At 53.2% G+C, this 15403-nt stretch overlaps 1 protein-coding gene across 2 annotated transcripts; it reads left to right on the top strand.

The window, feature by feature from the left end:
- The first annotated feature begins 9726 nt into the window (after window positions 1-9726).
- On the top strand, window positions 9727-15333 carry B4GALT3 (beta-1,4-galactosyltransferase 3). Of its 2 annotated transcripts, none has more exons than XM_080823934.1 (8): window positions 9727-9808; window positions 10693-10767; window positions 11140-11414; window positions 11934-12169; window positions 12762-12952; window positions 13085-13207; window positions 14314-14418; window positions 14553-15333. In XM_080823934.1, the coding sequence occupies exons 3-8, from the start codon at window positions 11153-11155 to the stop codon at window positions 14824-14826; spliced, it is 1191 nt and encodes a 396-aa protein (XP_080680060.1). In that variant the 5' UTR covers window positions 9727-9808; window positions 10693-10767; window positions 11140-11152; the 3' UTR covers window positions 14827-15333. The 2 variants fall into 2 exon arrangements, with proteins under 2 accessions (XP_080680060.1, XP_080680061.1); XM_080823935.1 differs by having other exon boundaries at window positions 9730-9808; window positions 10623-10767.
- Window positions 15334-15403: the final 70 nt, after the last annotated feature.

The following is a 15403-nucleotide window of genomic DNA, read 5'->3' as shown; positions in this document are numbered from 1 at the left end:
CTGGGTCAGTGCCCAGCACGGGGCAGCCGCCCTTGGTTAGTGCAGGGCCCACATTGCTGCCTGTGGGGTGTGCCGCGCCCCGAAGGTGAAAAGCTCTTGCCAGTGGTACCTGGCCTCGCCCCCAGGCCGAGTTCCTCTGGTTGGCAGACCGCTGTCCTGGATTCTCAGGGAGGATCGGAGACAGGATGATCGGGTCCCTGATCACCGGAGACTTCCCATCAACAGAATGTCAGAGACCCTTGGCTCCAAGCACAGCTGACCAGAACAAGGAGGCACAAAGAAAACAGAGCCAGAAAAACAAAGACTGGCTCTGTCCAAGCCACCGGACACTTAGTAATGAGAGCTCTCGGGGGGCCCTGGGGCCGTCGTGGTCCTCGGCGGGAGAGTGCTGGACAGGGGAGCCCGTGGGTCTGAGTGTGAGCTGGGGCTCAGTCTCTGACTGGCAGTGGTGTTGGGTGAGTCACTGATGCTGAGCTGTAGGGGGGCTCGTATGTGTAAGGGGCTACTGACGTCTGTCCCCACCGGCTTGTTCTGGAAACAAATGATACCATATTTTCAAAATAGTAAATGCTGAACCACGTGAGAGGTTACCCTTATGACTACTGAGTGATTGGGATGGGCGCCCGGAATCCACCGGTGTCGACACAGCTCTCTTCTCTGCAGCTGTGAGGTTAGAGCGGGATTTAATACAGAAGAGCAGGACCCAGGTGGGCGGGGGATCGCCCAGCAGGTCAAAAAGAACGGCTCAGGGGTGCATCTCAGGTGGCAGGGAGCTGGGCGTTCACGGGAGGTGGGACACTTGACCGGACAATGGGACACGCTTTTCCTTCTGAGCAGTTGATGTCAGTTGGCCATCCTGCGTGGGTTGCGAAGGCCACGAGGTTGGGAAAGGGCAGCAGGTGGATCCCGGGAGAACAGCAGTCAGTCGCGGGGCACTGTGGGGATTGGAGAAGGGCCTGGATGGGGAGGTGAGGGAGGAACCGTGGGTAAAGACGACCCTGGGGTGGGTGCAAGAGGGGAGATTGGGGGAGCTAGGGGCACTGCACGTGGGGACCGTAGCTCCTCCAAACATTCTTGGGGTGTGGAGCTGGGGCAGGGGCTTGAGGCAGGCCATGGAGGTTGCGGTTGTGTGCGCTGTGCTCACTGCGGCTGGGCTTTGCTCCCGGAGGGCTGTGCCAGGCGGTGCCTCACACTTATCGCCGCCCGCCGGGCACCTCCTCCCTTGGCTACAGCCGCAGGAACAGGGCCGGTCTCTTCTCTCCCTGGTGCGTGTGGGGCCCTCTGCTGCCTGGTGCCTGTCTTTCCCTCCTGTCCTCCTACCAGCCAGCCTGGAGGAGGTGTAACCGGGAGTCAGAGCCAAGGTCAGAGTGATCTTCCGCTGTTTCATCTAGTTAGCAAAGCTGGGCCACCAAAAGCGTGTTTACAGGTCAAAGGGCTATGAGCTCACAGGGCAATAAGCCGAGCTCTGTGCCAGGTGCATGAAGGTACAGACGCAGACAAGGCGGGACTGAAGGAGCTCGCTGTGCGGGGGGAGGGTCCGCACTGCACCCCCGCGAAGAGAAGCAGTGGGGTGATACAAAGAACTGCACTGGTGAGGCCAGGATGGACCGTGCAGAGGCTGAGCCCAAGCCCAGACTTAGTGGCCGTGAGGGTTAAGGAGGGTGAGTGTCGGCGGGGCTGAGGAATGGGTCACCCCGATGGCTTTCCTGTCTTCCCATCAGGCTCGTGGTCATTCATGCCTCATAAATCACTTTCATGTGTATTATTCTAACCAGAAGCTCTTCACTCACTGAGTAGGGTTCTGACTGGCATCATATTTTTCCCAGAAAGGGACTGAGCTGAGTGGCCACGTCTGTGATGGAGTGCGTGTGTGAGAGGAGGACAGAGAGAGTTAGCTCTCCAAAGAGAAGGGACGGGCATCACAGCCCTCCAACCCAGGCAAGGCCCAACCCCCTTCTGGAATGCTCTCCCTCATACCACCCTTCCCATAGCCGGGCTCTAGACGCTGCCTAATATCCTGAACTCAGAGGTCCAACAAGTTGTTGCTAGGGATGGGGGGACTTCATACCTCCCTGCGAGAGCCACAGTGAATGCTGTCTCCCCAGTCGGCCTACCCATTGCCTTCTTGGGCCTGTGCTGGGGTGCGGGCGTGTGATCAGGAGGAGAAGCGGAAACAACAGGAAGGAAGCAGGCACTGAGACCACCCAAGTGTCTGGTCTTAGAGGGGAGAAGAGGGCACAATGGTGAGCTGAAGGAAGACCAGTCAGGGAGTGCGCGGGGCGCCGGGAGCGGCCTGTCTCTGGGGAAGTTCAAGCAGAGTTTGGACAACCATTTTATGGGATGGTGAGTGTTGTGCGTGTGTTTGGGGAGGAGGAGGTTGACAATACCTGTGAGCCGAGCCGATTTCTCTGAGCTCGTTCTGCCCCTCAGATTCTCTGCCTCTGCCGTTAGAGCAGAGGAAATCTGGGCATTTGCTCAACCTCTATTTTTTGTGGTGGGGGTGGGAAAGCCAGGTTTCGGGATGAGCTACTCATGTGCACCCCCACTCCATCCCTACTCCACTTCCTTAATCTCCACGTAGTATTACAGTGTTGTGTCTTCTGAAATACCAGAGTGACAGCAAGGGACAAATACCAGTGTCTCACTGGTCAGGGCTTGCAGGGAAAGAAGCGGGGAAGAGAGTGAAATTCTATGTATTCGTATTTTGTTGGCTAAGAGAATGCTTCGGAACCAAGTGAATACTTTCCCCATTGACTGTTGCTAGAAGGGAAGCCAAAATCATTGGCAACAAGACTTAACCAGCTGACAGTTGAGGGAAACCACCAGTTCTAAAAATGCTCGGAGAAAGGCTGGGGGGAACAGGGTGGGGGGACTGGGAGGGGGCTGGGAGCAACAATACTGAACAATTTCCCCAGAAAGCACCTTATGTAGGGACAGGCCCAGAGTACATAGGTAGCCTTAGGAAGGAAAGGGTCGGGGGAGGAAAAACATTTAAGTCATCCCTTGCAGTCTTTGGGAAACCAACAGTAGACCGTAGAAACCCAGTAATACATGAGTCCACACACAGTCACACACTTGGACATACACCCGTCCAACTTCACGAACATACACCAGCACATTTTATTGATAAAGTAATAAGCGTTAAGAAGCTGAAAATATGGGGCGCCTGGGTGGCTCAGTGGGTTAAAGCCTCTGCCTTCGGCTCATGTCATGATCCCAGGGTCCTGGGATCGAGCCCTGCATCGGGCTCTCTGCTCAGTGGGGAGCCTGCTTCCTCCTCTCTCTCTGCCTGCCTCTCTGCCTACTTGTGATCTCTGTCTGTCAAATAAATAAATAAAATTAAAAAAAAAAAAGAAGCTGAAAATATGATGGGGCACCTGGGTGGCTCAGTGGGTTAAGCCTCTGCCCTAAGCCTTGGCTCAGGTCATGGTCTCAGAGTCCTCGGGTTGAGCCCCGCATCGGGCTCTCTGCTCAGCGGGGAGCCTGCTTCCTCCTCACTCTCTGCCTGCCTCTCTGCCTACTTGTGATCTCTCTGTCAAATAAATAAATAAAATCTTAAAAAAAAAAAAGCTGAAAATATGAGAATGTTGGCCTGAAAATGGGTCAAAGGAAAATATGTTAATTGACCTAGTTTCCCAAGGAAAATTGACTGTTTAGCGCATTTGTTCAATTGTAAAGCCATTGGGTTATACACTGGAATCAAATCCTCCTCTCACAGCGTTGGGAAAGGACACGGATTTTTGGAGTCAGTCTCAGTCTAAGCTTTGCTACTTACCCATGATGACATGATCTTAAGTTAGTTGATCTCTGTGAGCCTTGGTCTCTTTATCTGTAAAATGGGTGTTACTCCTACCTGCCTTATGGAGAGATTGTCAGAACTTAAGAATACAGTGGTGTAAATGCTTGGCTCCGTGTCTGGCTTCTAGTAAGTGTCAGTACATGCTGATTCTCTTCCCCTCAAATCTCTTCTTCTGCCAGGCCCCCCCATTTCCACTCCCGCATTAGCATAAGAAAATAATTCTACCAAGGGACAGTGTAGGTCCCATCTAAGATGGGCTCTTGTCACATTTGTGCTGAAAGGTCTTGGTTATGTTCAGGGGATGATAAAAGGGAAGACGTGGTTCCTGTCCTCAGAGTTCACCGTCTGGTGGCTGAGACCAAAATGCCAGACCAGTGTGACAGATGCCATGATAGATGAGGGGTGCATAGCCCAGAATATGGGGTCACAGAAGGATTCTTGGAGGAGGTGTCTGCCTCCCCTTCTAGAAGGGAGTTGTAAGACTGGGGGGCCCCCAAGGAGAGTAGGATGGTGATAGAGGAAGAAAGAGCTTCTGCTTGCTAAGCCAGCTCCGGGGTTCTTCTCTGTTATGCAAAACCCAAGACACATGAAATGCCTGGACTTGAAGCCGGAGGATAATACAGTAAGGAGCCAAGTAGGGTTGGAAGGGAGAGTTTTGGGGAGAAGCTGCCATCTCAATGGACAATGCCGAATGGGAGAGAGGATTTTAAAGACACTGGGCTGTGTATTCAATGGGTTCCTGCTCCATACTCCCTTCTCCCAACCTCCCATGTTTCCTTGAGAAACTAAATAGAGATTTAAATTATTCTGCATCAGTTTTGAGTACTAGACTGGGTTTCTTCTATTGCACTGTGTGTTGCAATGACGCCATTAGGAGTACCAGGATTTATTCAAAACAGAAAGATAGGATATTGGGGTAAAACCCAGCACATTAGAATTTAAGCTTTCAGAGATGTAGCAGTTCTAGGTGATGACGAAGTCCAGGGAGTGGCCAGGGTGAAATGGAGTGGAGGTGCAAGTTCTTGAAAACAGGAAGCTTACAGATGAATGCAGGGGAATCGTAGCACATGGCAGTTGGAGAGCTGGGGTAGACGATGAAGGCCAGGGGGCATCTGGGGGGCTCAGTCAATTAAACGTCTCTTTTTTTTTAAAAAAGATTTTATTTGTTTATTTGACAGAGAGAGAGAGACAGCAAGAGAGGGAACACAAGCAGAGGGAGTGGAAGAGGGAGAAGCAACCTCCCCACTGAGCAGGGAGTCCAGTGTGGGTCTCGATCCCAGTACCCTGGGATCATGACCTGACTTGAAGGCAGTTGCTTAAGGACTGAGGCATCCAGGCACCCCTAAATGTCTGACTCTTGATTTTGGCTCAGATCATGATCTTAGGGTCATGCGATCCAGGCCCGAGTCAGGCTCCAGGCTCCTGCTTGGGATTCTCTCTCTCCCGCTCCCTCTCTATAAACAAACAAACAAACAAACAAATAAATAAAATCTTAAAAAAAAAAAAGATGATGATGTCCGTCAGTTTACAAGAACTGAACACCATGGAGGAACAAGAGTTCCTCGGGGAGAGCCATGTTTTCTTTTTTTTTTTTAACCATTTTATTTATTTATTTATTTATTTATTTATTTATTTATTAACGATTTCTTTCTCCCCACAGAAAGAGTGGGGAGAGGGGCAGAGGGGGAGGGAGAGGGAAAGGATCTAGTAGTCTCCCTGCTGAACTCAGAGCCGGACACATGGGGCTCAACCCCACCACCCGAGATCATAACCTGAGCCAAAGTTCAGAGTCAGAGTTAGACTCTGAGCCGACGGGGCTACCCAGATGCCCCTCCATTCTCTATGTTTGTCTTCTCTACTACCCAGTGAGCTCCTTAAAATAACAGGCTTTTTTTTTACTTGGCTCCCACTAAAAACTCAGACGTACAAAATTCAGATATATGTCCTCAAAACTCAGGTGCCTGGGTGGCTCAGTTGGTTAAGCGACTGCCCTCAGCTCCAGTCATGAGCCCAGAGTCCTGGGATCACGGGGACGCTGCTTCTCCCTCTGACCTTCTCCCCTCTCATGCTCTCTCTCACTCTCTCTTTCTCTCTCAAATAAATAAATAAAATCTTTAAAAAAATTCAGATATACTGAATATCTAACTTCTGCCGGCACTGTCTCATAGTCCTAATTATCACAAACATCCCTTAAGATGGGGTTCATTTTATAGATGAAACCCAGAAAGTGTATTGTTCAACATCACACAGCCAGTGGGGTTCAGTGCCGATTATACTGAAATGCAGTTTCGTCTCATTTTGGGCCTCCACTGGTATCTTGAGCTCATTAAGTTCAAAGATTAACTTGTCATCTCTACTGTTTCACCCAAATGTGCGTCTTCCAAGTTTTGTTTCATACTGAAAGGAGGCGCCATCCACCCACTGGCCCACACTAGGAATCGGGGATTCCTCTGGCTCCCTGAGTAGGCATATCCACTCAATCGCCAAGCTCTACTGGCCTTGTAAAGTCCTCAAAGACCACCTCTTCCCTCTAGTCCCACTGATAATGCCTTATTTTTTTTTTTTAAGATTTTATTTATTTGAGAGGGAGAAAGTGAACTCAAGCAGAGGGAGTGGGGGAAGCAGGTTTCCTGCTGAGCAGGGAGCCCCACCGGGGCTGGATCCCAGGATCCCAGGATCACGGCCAGAGCCTAAGGCAGAAGCTTAACCCACTGAGCCACCCAGGCACCCGCCTCCCGCAGTTGATATTGCCTTACTTTGCATGAGCTTCATTTCTCTCCTGGATTTCTGTGGTGACCTCCGAAATGGTGTCCCTGCGTCCAGTCTTGACCACTCCAGCGACAGCTCCGTGTTTCCACCAGAGTGAACTTCCTAAAGTTCTGACAGTAGCGCTCTCTGTTTCAAGCACTTTCTCTGCTTCCTCTTCCCCCAGGATAAAACCCACTCTTTTTATGTAGTTTATGGAGTCTTTTACTACCTCGCACCTGTTCACCTCTCCTGTCTCCTGGCTCACCATGCCCTTCACCGGACTGGCTAGACTTACTGATTCATTTTAATTTCCCAAACTCCCTCCCTTCTACTCCTTTTCAGACTTTTGCACTTAAGGTTTCCTGTATCCAGAACACTAGACATCTATTAAAATACAACGTTCTGGGGCCCCGGGGTGACTCCATCGTTTAAGCATCTGCTTTCAACCTAGGTCATGGTTCCAGAGTCCTGGCATCAAGCCCTTCATCAAGCTCCTTGCTCAGCAGGAAGGCTGCTTCTCCCTCTCCCTCGGCCCCTACCCCCTGCTCGTGCTCTCTCTGTCTGTCTCAAATAAATAAATAAAATCTTAAAAAATATATAAAACAGAATGTTCAGAAAAGGGTGAAATTATGATTCTCCCACCGCTGAAGAGATAATTATTCTGACACTTGTTCAAGAGGTAAGGAAGACTTTTTTTCAGGACTACTGCGGTTAGTGTGTAGACTACCCCAACCGGAGAGAGGTTGGATTTGACTCTGAATACAGTCAGGACGTGTGAATATGTATGGCCAATGAGAGGAATGAGAGGGTCAGTGGATGGAAAATTACATCAGGGATGAGGAGATTCTGGCTAACCTGACGTAGCAGGATTCTTGCTGAAAGCGGCTAGTGGTCCAGGGATGAGGCTTATTCAAAAAGAAGCCTCGGGGGCGCCTGGGTGGCTCAGTGGGTTAAGGCTGCTGCCTTCGGCTCAGGTCATGATCCCAGCGTCCTGGGATCGAGCCCCGAATCGGGCTCTCTGCTCGGCGGGGAGCCTGCTTCCTCCCTTCTCTCTCTGCCCGCCTCTCTGCCTACTTGTGATCTGTCTGTCAAATAAATAAATAAAATCTTTAAAAAAAAAAAAAAAAGAAGCCTCGGCAGAGCCTGTTTAAAGTTTGGCGTGGGTGGCTCAGTGGGTTAAAGCCTCTGCCTTCGGCTCAGGTCATGATCCCAGGGTCCTAGGATCGAGCCCCACATTAGGTCATGATCCAGGATCCTGGAATCGAGCCCCGCATTGGGCTCTCTGCTCCGCAGGGAGCCTGTTTCTCCTTCTGCCTGCTTCTTCCTCTGCCTGTGCTCTCTCTCTGACAAATAAATAAATAAAATCTTTAACAACAACAACAACAACAAAAAATAAAGTTTGGCCAAGGACAGAATTTGTGTCAATACCCAGATAAAAATGAACATGTAACTTATGTAGGAACTGACAGATATGTGTTCTAAAGAAAAGATTCACAGCAGCTGTATTCTCAGTTTCAAAGAGAAAAAAAAAAAACACTTTATTGATTTTATAAAAATCTAATAGAAACCGAAGAAAAGAAGGAAAATCTGAGTATAGATGAAGGCAACCATAAGCAGTAAAGGAGAGTAAGACAGACTTATCAAACCCGGTTCTTAAAACATCCAGCCTCATGGTGAGGGTGGGGAAGGTGTGGCCTGTGGAGTTGGCCCGGCTGGAGTGCTGATGGAGAGGCCCCTCAGCTGAGACTCCCCATAAGGGTCGTATTTGTAGGGCAAATAATGGGGTCTGAAATTAAACATTTGTTTGCCTACGTGCAGTTTGGAGGGAGCTGCATTCCTATGTTATCATGTCTTTACATATTCAAGGAGCCTGGGCTAGGTGTGTTTGCCTCCCCTCCCGGATTCCTTGGGGGACGGAGGGGGGGCAGCCCAGCCTGGAGATGGAGGGGGTACAAGGCAAATTTATAGCTCTTGGCGTCCAGACCAGAAGGGCCAGTTCTGAGCTGGAGGCCCGCTAATGTCAATTAACCAGGCTCCTTGGGTCACTTATGCCTCGCAAACAACATTCTTCAGCGTGCCTGCCAACCTGCGGGTGGGGTGGCGGGTTTCGCAGGACAGATCCCAGAAACCTCTGTCCATTCAATGCAATCTGGTGCGTAGTTTAAAAGAAGTCTGAGGAACACACATTTACGGATCAGGAACGCAGAAATGAGCATGAACGTGGAGGCAAAAACTGTTTTTTGTTTTGTTTTACTTTGTTTATTGCACAATGTAGGGAGCAATTGAGCGTTGAACCTCAATCCGTCCGGATTTGCATGTGGATCAGTTCCTTACAGAGTTGCAGAACAGTTCTCCGGGAAACAGAACCTGGTAAGGCAGACGGGTGTGCTATAGAACGAGTCCTTCTGGTTCCCCATTAACCATCGCTTCTGGGAAGTCTCTCCCAAGTGTCTACGTGTGAATGAGCTGCAATTTCTGGGCAATCATATTTATTTTACTATATTGTTTATATCCCTCCCTTTTGGAGGAACACGCTGTGAGTTATTCTAAGTTTCCTGGGTGTGAACATCTGCTTCTAAGAAACACAATGTGCTAAGGGGATCGTGGAAGCCACAGGATACACATATTGCACACTAATGGAGCGTCCATTTTACTGTAATGTCAGGGAAAACACAATTTTACATTAAAGCAGACGCCGCCCTTCCCTCCTCACTCAGTGTATCATTTTTTATTAACTAACTAATCGTTTCTACCAAGGCCTGCGGGACATCATGGGGATACAAAAAAGCGCCAGAGCAGTTGAAACAATGTACCCTGAGTAAGAAACAATTCTGATACTAAGTGGCCCTAAGTTGCGGGGGCACCACCGAACACTCCGGGAAGGGGCTGGCCCGCGGTGACAGGTTTTGCGACGCGCCAGAAACTGTCGCACTGGCCTCTGAGCCAGGCCGGGCCCTGCAAGAGTCCTGACTTGAGCTGCTGTCCTCCCAGTCCGAGGGGTGGGAAACGGCATCCCGTCAGGAGCGGAGAGCGCCCGGCGCCGGCTTCCCCAGCGGCCCAGCTCCACCCGGCCGCGCTCCGGCCTCCCCCAGTGCCCCCGCGCCCCGCCCGCCCGGGAGGCTCCACCCAGGCCCCGCCCCGTGACGCGAGGCCCCGCCCCGTGACGCGAGGCCCCGCCCAGCGGCGCCCGCTTCCAAGATGGCGGTGACGATGCCTGCCAGGCTGTCCGGGTGGCGGTGACGACGGGAAGCAGAAGAGCAGGTATGTGGGCTGGGGATGATGGGGTGAGAGGCCCGGGAGAAAGGTTCGGGCGACTGGGAGGATGAGAAGTTCCGGGTGAAGTCTGGAGACCAGCTGGAGCAGGGAGGGGGTCCCAGGTGGAAATATGGACAGAGGCCGGTGGGCTCACATTGCAAATGCAAAAGGAGGTTGGGGTGGGCGGTTGGGGTGCTCTGAAAGAACTGGGCTGTGACCCTCTGCAGAGCGCTGACCACGCCCCTTAGGTGAGCCAGCCCAGGTACCCACGACGGGCTCTGCCCAGCCCTCCCACTCCCTGTCTCACTTTTAGCGGTAACCCTCCTCCCTACGCCCCGCTAGGACTGGGATAGGGTAGAAAAGGTAGAGGACGCCACCCCCATCCTACTCCCCGCCGCGCTCCAGAGCTGTTTGCTTGCAGCTCCCAGGTGATCGAGCTCCCTGCACCTGCGGGGCTGGCTCCTAGGCACGTGAAGAACGGAAAGGAACCTGTTTCCTAGTCTGCCCTGGGTTCTCCTGAGGCCTTTCCACAATCCTGTCGTGACTGCCTCACCCCTTGGCGAAAATAATGTCTCCATTAGCAGTCCCGTCCCCACTCCCCAAACAGGTTGGTCCTGTCAGGGTGGGGAATGGTTAAGTACAGGTAAACCTGACACTCAAGGGCAGCTGGGGGAGAGGCCAGGGACCTAGCATCTCTGGGTCCTCCCCTTTTCTTTCCAACCACTTTCCTTCACTTCCCCTGCTTGGGAAACCAGTTTTGCTCTGATCTTGATCTCTGCCCCCCTGGGTGGGTGGTTATCCTTGACCACTTCTGTTCCAGCTGGTCCCAGGATCACTGTTGGAGTGCTGAATGGAGCCTTTCTCTGTCCTCTGTGACATTTCCAATTTAGATAATGCCTCACATCTCTGCCCCCCCGGGACCCCCTGAAGTCCCCATGATCCCGAAGAAGACAGCTTGAACCTAGGTGAGTCCACCCCCCCACCCCCCTCTAAAATTGGGAGGGAGGTTCTCCAGAGACTCCTTTGAAAAGGCCCTGAATGATGTAAGCATCCTTGGGGGTGGGGACCGAGAGTAGTTGGCCTGAGTGGTTCAGGGAGGAGGTGGAGGAGAGTGAGACTTAGGCTGGAAATGACAGGTGGTAGGTAGGGCTGCTGGTGGTTACATTCTGTTTCTTTTCCACGCATGACTGTACACCTGTGTGCTCCCTTCTGTGACTTTGCTCTTTGCCTCTTTTCCTCTTTAACTCTTGGCACCACCTTGGTTCTTAACTGATGATCTCTTTGCTGGCCTGCTCTTCACCAGCCTGCCCCCAGAATTCTCCTCTCTCCTTCCTCAGACCTGAGCCCAGGATGTTGCGGAGGCTGCTGGAGCGGCCCTGCACACTGGCCCTGCTGGTGGGCTCCCAGCTGGCTGTCATGATGTACCTGTCACTGGGGGGCTTCCGAAGCCTCAGTGCCCTATTTGGCCGAGAGCAGGGGCCGACATTTGACTATTCTCACCCCCATGATGTCTACAGTAACCTCAGTCACCTGCCTGGGGCCCCTGTTGCCCCAGGGGGCCCTCCAGCTCCTCAAGGTCTGCCCTACTGTCCAGAACGATCTCCTCTTTTAGGTGAGTGCAGAGGGAGGGGCAAGTAAAGGGAAGGCCAGGGTGTGGGGACAGGGCTAGGGCGGCAGGCGTGGGGCTTAGGATCTGGGGTTAATGTCACCAGAGGTGGGCAGAGGCTGAGATAAGCAGCCTCTGGATTTGGAGTTTAGATTGGACTCCTGGGTTGAGCCACAGCTTTTCACTGCCTGGCGGTTCCTGTGCTCTTCCTGCCTTGGGCCGGGGACTGCTTCCTTTGTAGATGGGCCACGGTTTTGTTAGTCGCAAGTCCTTCTGTGTTCTCCGCCTTCTAACCTCCTGAGGCTGGAGTTACGGAACCCTAGAATAAGGCAGGCTAAGTAAAGAGCCTGCACCTTTCAGACTTTGCAGAGCTGTCCCAGTGATGGGAAACTCACGGCGTATGCGATCTCGGTGTAAGCTGTTGGGAGAGCAGAGCCTGAGAACCAGACCACTGGGGCCAGTGGCGTTCCCAGGCCCTGGAGGTCCCTCTTTCTAACCGTTAACCTGGCTCTTCCCTCCCAACAGTGGGTCCCGTGTCCGTGTCCTTTAGCCCGGTGCCATCACTGGCAGAGATCGCGGAGAGGAACCCCCGGGTGGAACCGGGGGGCCGCTACCGCCCCGCGGGGTGTGAGCCCCGCTCCCGCACGGCCATCATTGTGCCCCACCGGGCCCGGGAGCACCACCTGCGCCTGCTGCTCTACCACCTGCACCCCTTCCTGCAGCGCCAGCAGCTCGCCTACGGCATCTACGTCATCCACCAGGTACCCCAGCCCCCGACCCCCCTGACTTTCTGGTAAAGACGCTGCGAGGAAATGCCAGTCCGCTCTCAGACGGTGGGTCCCTGCGATCATTTTAAGAGGGTGAGACTGTTGAATGTGGGGAAGCACCTGGTCCTGCTCTGCCGGCTTGTCAGCCCCCAAGTCCTCCTTACTCTGCTTGGGTACTCTGACTGTCCTGTACTCTCTGTGATTTTTCCTTGGTTGACTTGGGAATGGTCCAGATTGGGAATTGGACAGATTTGGATTAAAATCAGTTCTGCCATTTGTCCCGTATGTGACCTTGAACAAGATTCTTGGACTCCCCTAGAGTCTAAGAATGAAAACCTATAGACCCCTGTTTTCCATGGCTGTTGGTTGGTAGGTTTAAGTGCTAAATAGCAGTGCATAAGTAAGCAGGCCATCACGGTGCTCTGAAGCGATTTGTTGGAGGAAAAATGAAAGTTTGGCTTTTTCTTCACTCTCCTTGCCTCACTTCCCCCCTTCGATTCCCCTCCTTTCACTTTGGTACTTCTGCCCCCTCTCCTCCATGCTGCTACCTATAGGCATGGTCTGGTTCTTCTCCGTTACCTTCCAGGCTGGAAATGGAACGTTTAACAGGGCCAAGCTGCTAAATGTTGGGGTGCGGGAAGCCCTGCGTGATGAGGAGTGGGACTGCCTGTTCTTGCACGACGTGGACCTCCTGCCCGAGAACGACCACAATCTGTATGTGTGTGACCCCCGGGGACCCCGGCATGTTGCTGTTGCCATGAACAAGTTTGGATACAGGTAGAGGGCACGAGAGGGTGCTGGGAAGTAGGGACACCCACCCACCATCCACTGGAAGGAGACTTAAGGGGTTGTGGGGTAGGGATGTCTCCCCAAAAGACTCATGGAACCCAAGGATTTTTCTCTCCCTAGCCTCCCGTACCCCCAGTACTTTGGAGGAGTCTCGGCGCTCACTCCTGACCAGTACCTGAAGATGAATGGCTTCCCCAATGAATACTGGGGCTGGGGTGGTGAGGATGACGACATTGCTACCAGGTCAGACTTCCCGCCACTGCTTCCCACCCCCTCGGGGGCCTACATCCCTGTCCTCCGAGACCACCCCCGGCGCTCGCGCTTTCACACCAGCCTTTAGCTCCTTGGTCCTGTTCCTCTCCCTTAGCTTTTCCTGTCTGCCCAGGTCAGGCTTTATCGTGCTGTTCCCCACTCTGTCACCCTTCCGTCTCCTAGATCTGGTGAGTTCTGTTTCTGGGAGAGAGGAGAAGATGAATGGGCTGTAGTCTCTTGGGATTCCAGAGCTGGAAAGGGGCCTAGAGACAAGTCAGTCCTGCCTTCTGCTAACGTAACTCCAGACCACTTCCTATGGGGCTGGGGAGGAGGGGCTCTGCTCCATATCACCCAGAATCACTTTTTGGTTTTAAGTCTATGCCATTGGCACGATGCCAGCTCATTTTTAGCGCGTGAAACGTTGTGACCTTCAGCCTCAGCTGACCCCATTTCCTGTCTGTGGTGTGAGAATTTGGGCTTGCTGTGTTGGACCCATGGCCTCCCCTCCCGCCTCGTGTCCTCCGGGATGACCTCTCTGAATTCTTGTCCTCTGTATGTGTGGAAAGGGTCCAGCGATTTCTGAATGGATGTGTTCTTTAAGCACTTGCCCAGGCCATCTCAGTTCTGCTTCTGTGTGTCAGAGGTGGGGTCCCGATGACTTGGTTCTGTTCTTTTCCTAACACTGAGGCCCGTGGGGGAGAGGGGTGCGGGGTGAGAAATCGAGGCAGATCAGCCGCTGTTCTAGGTGGGGATTGCTGAGCTTGGGGGTGTAACTCCTGGGCTAGTCCTGTCCTTTCCAACAAATGCCAGGGCGGTTTCTCGGAGCCACTGAGCCAACAAGGTGGGAGGTTGCAGACCTACCTGCCAGGTGTTAAGAGGCCCCAAGGCGCCCAGACTTACTTGGCTGCGTCCCGCCTTACATTCTCCTGCCTTTCCTTCTGTTTGACTTTCTCTCTTCCGGCGTGTGGCCCTTCTTGCCTAGCGAGTGCTAGTTGTTGTATAGAACCCTGCTGCCGCCTCCTTGCCGGGCGGAGCAAACACGAAGAGCAGCTTGCCTCCGCGCAGGGTCCTCCAAGGTGTCCCCACTTTCCCCGCAGGGTGCGCTTGGCTGGGATGAAGATCTCTCGCCCCCCCACGTCGGTGGGGCACTACAAGATGGTGAAGCATCGTGGTGATAAGGGCAATGAGGAGAACCCGCACAGGTAGGGGGGACAGCCCGGGAGCTGCTGCGGCTGCTCGGGGAGCTGCATTCCCAGGGAAGGCGCTGCATCCTGACGCTTCCTAGGTCCCCAGCTGTTTCTTTCTGGGCCTTAGTTCTTCAACCTCTGACCCTCAGATTTGACCTCCTGGTCCGTACCCAGAATTCCTGGACGCAAGATGGGATGAACTCACTGACATACCGATTGCTGGCTCGAGAGCTGGGCGCTCTCTATACCAACATCACAGCAGACATTGGAACTGACCCTCGGGGTCCCCGGACTCCCTCTGGTCCCCGTTACCCACCTGGTTCCTCCCAGGCCTTCCGTCAAGAGATGCTGCAGCGCCGGCCCCCAGCCAGGCCCGGCCCTCTGCCTACGGCCAACCACACAGCCCCCAACGGTTCACACTGACTCGTCCTGCCTGCCCACCTCAATCACGAAACCGAATCAGACGGGTTGTACTCTCCCCACCCTCAGGTCCTCACTGCTCTTAGAGGGATGTGGGGGGACGCAACACCAGGGCTGCGCTGGAGGCCAGGGCCTCTCCTCACTGCTGGACTGGAGCTGGACTTCAGACCTGGGGGTCCCTCTTTCTAGGGTCACCTGCCAGGGCTTATGACTGTGAATCCTTGGTGTCATGATTTTATGTGATGACTCCTGAGAGTCCCTGGCCCCTGGGTAAGAGCAGGGCTGGACCCCAAGGCCCTTCCTCTTCCACGGAGAGAAGAGCGATCTGGCTTTTCCCGGGACCTCTGTGAATATTTATTCTATTTATGGTTCCGAGGAAGTATGTTTGGTGAAGGAAGCCCCTCCCCGGGTACTTTCTGCCAGTGCTCGAGTAGCTTCCTCTTCTGGACCTGGCTCAGGGGGCTGGGATTTTGATATATTTTCTAATAAAGGACTTTGTCTTGCCTCTGCTCCTGCTGGCTGCCTCCCAGGCACCTTGTGCCTCCCCTTGCGACCCGCTCCCTCCCCTGCCACCGTATGC

This window comes from Martes martes (assembly GCF_963455335.1).
Source record: "Martes martes genome assembly, chromosome: 15".
Lineage (NCBI taxonomy): Eukaryota > Metazoa > Chordata > Mammalia > Carnivora > Mustelidae > Martes > Martes martes.
This window is presented reverse-complemented; position numbering and strand designations above follow the sequence as displayed.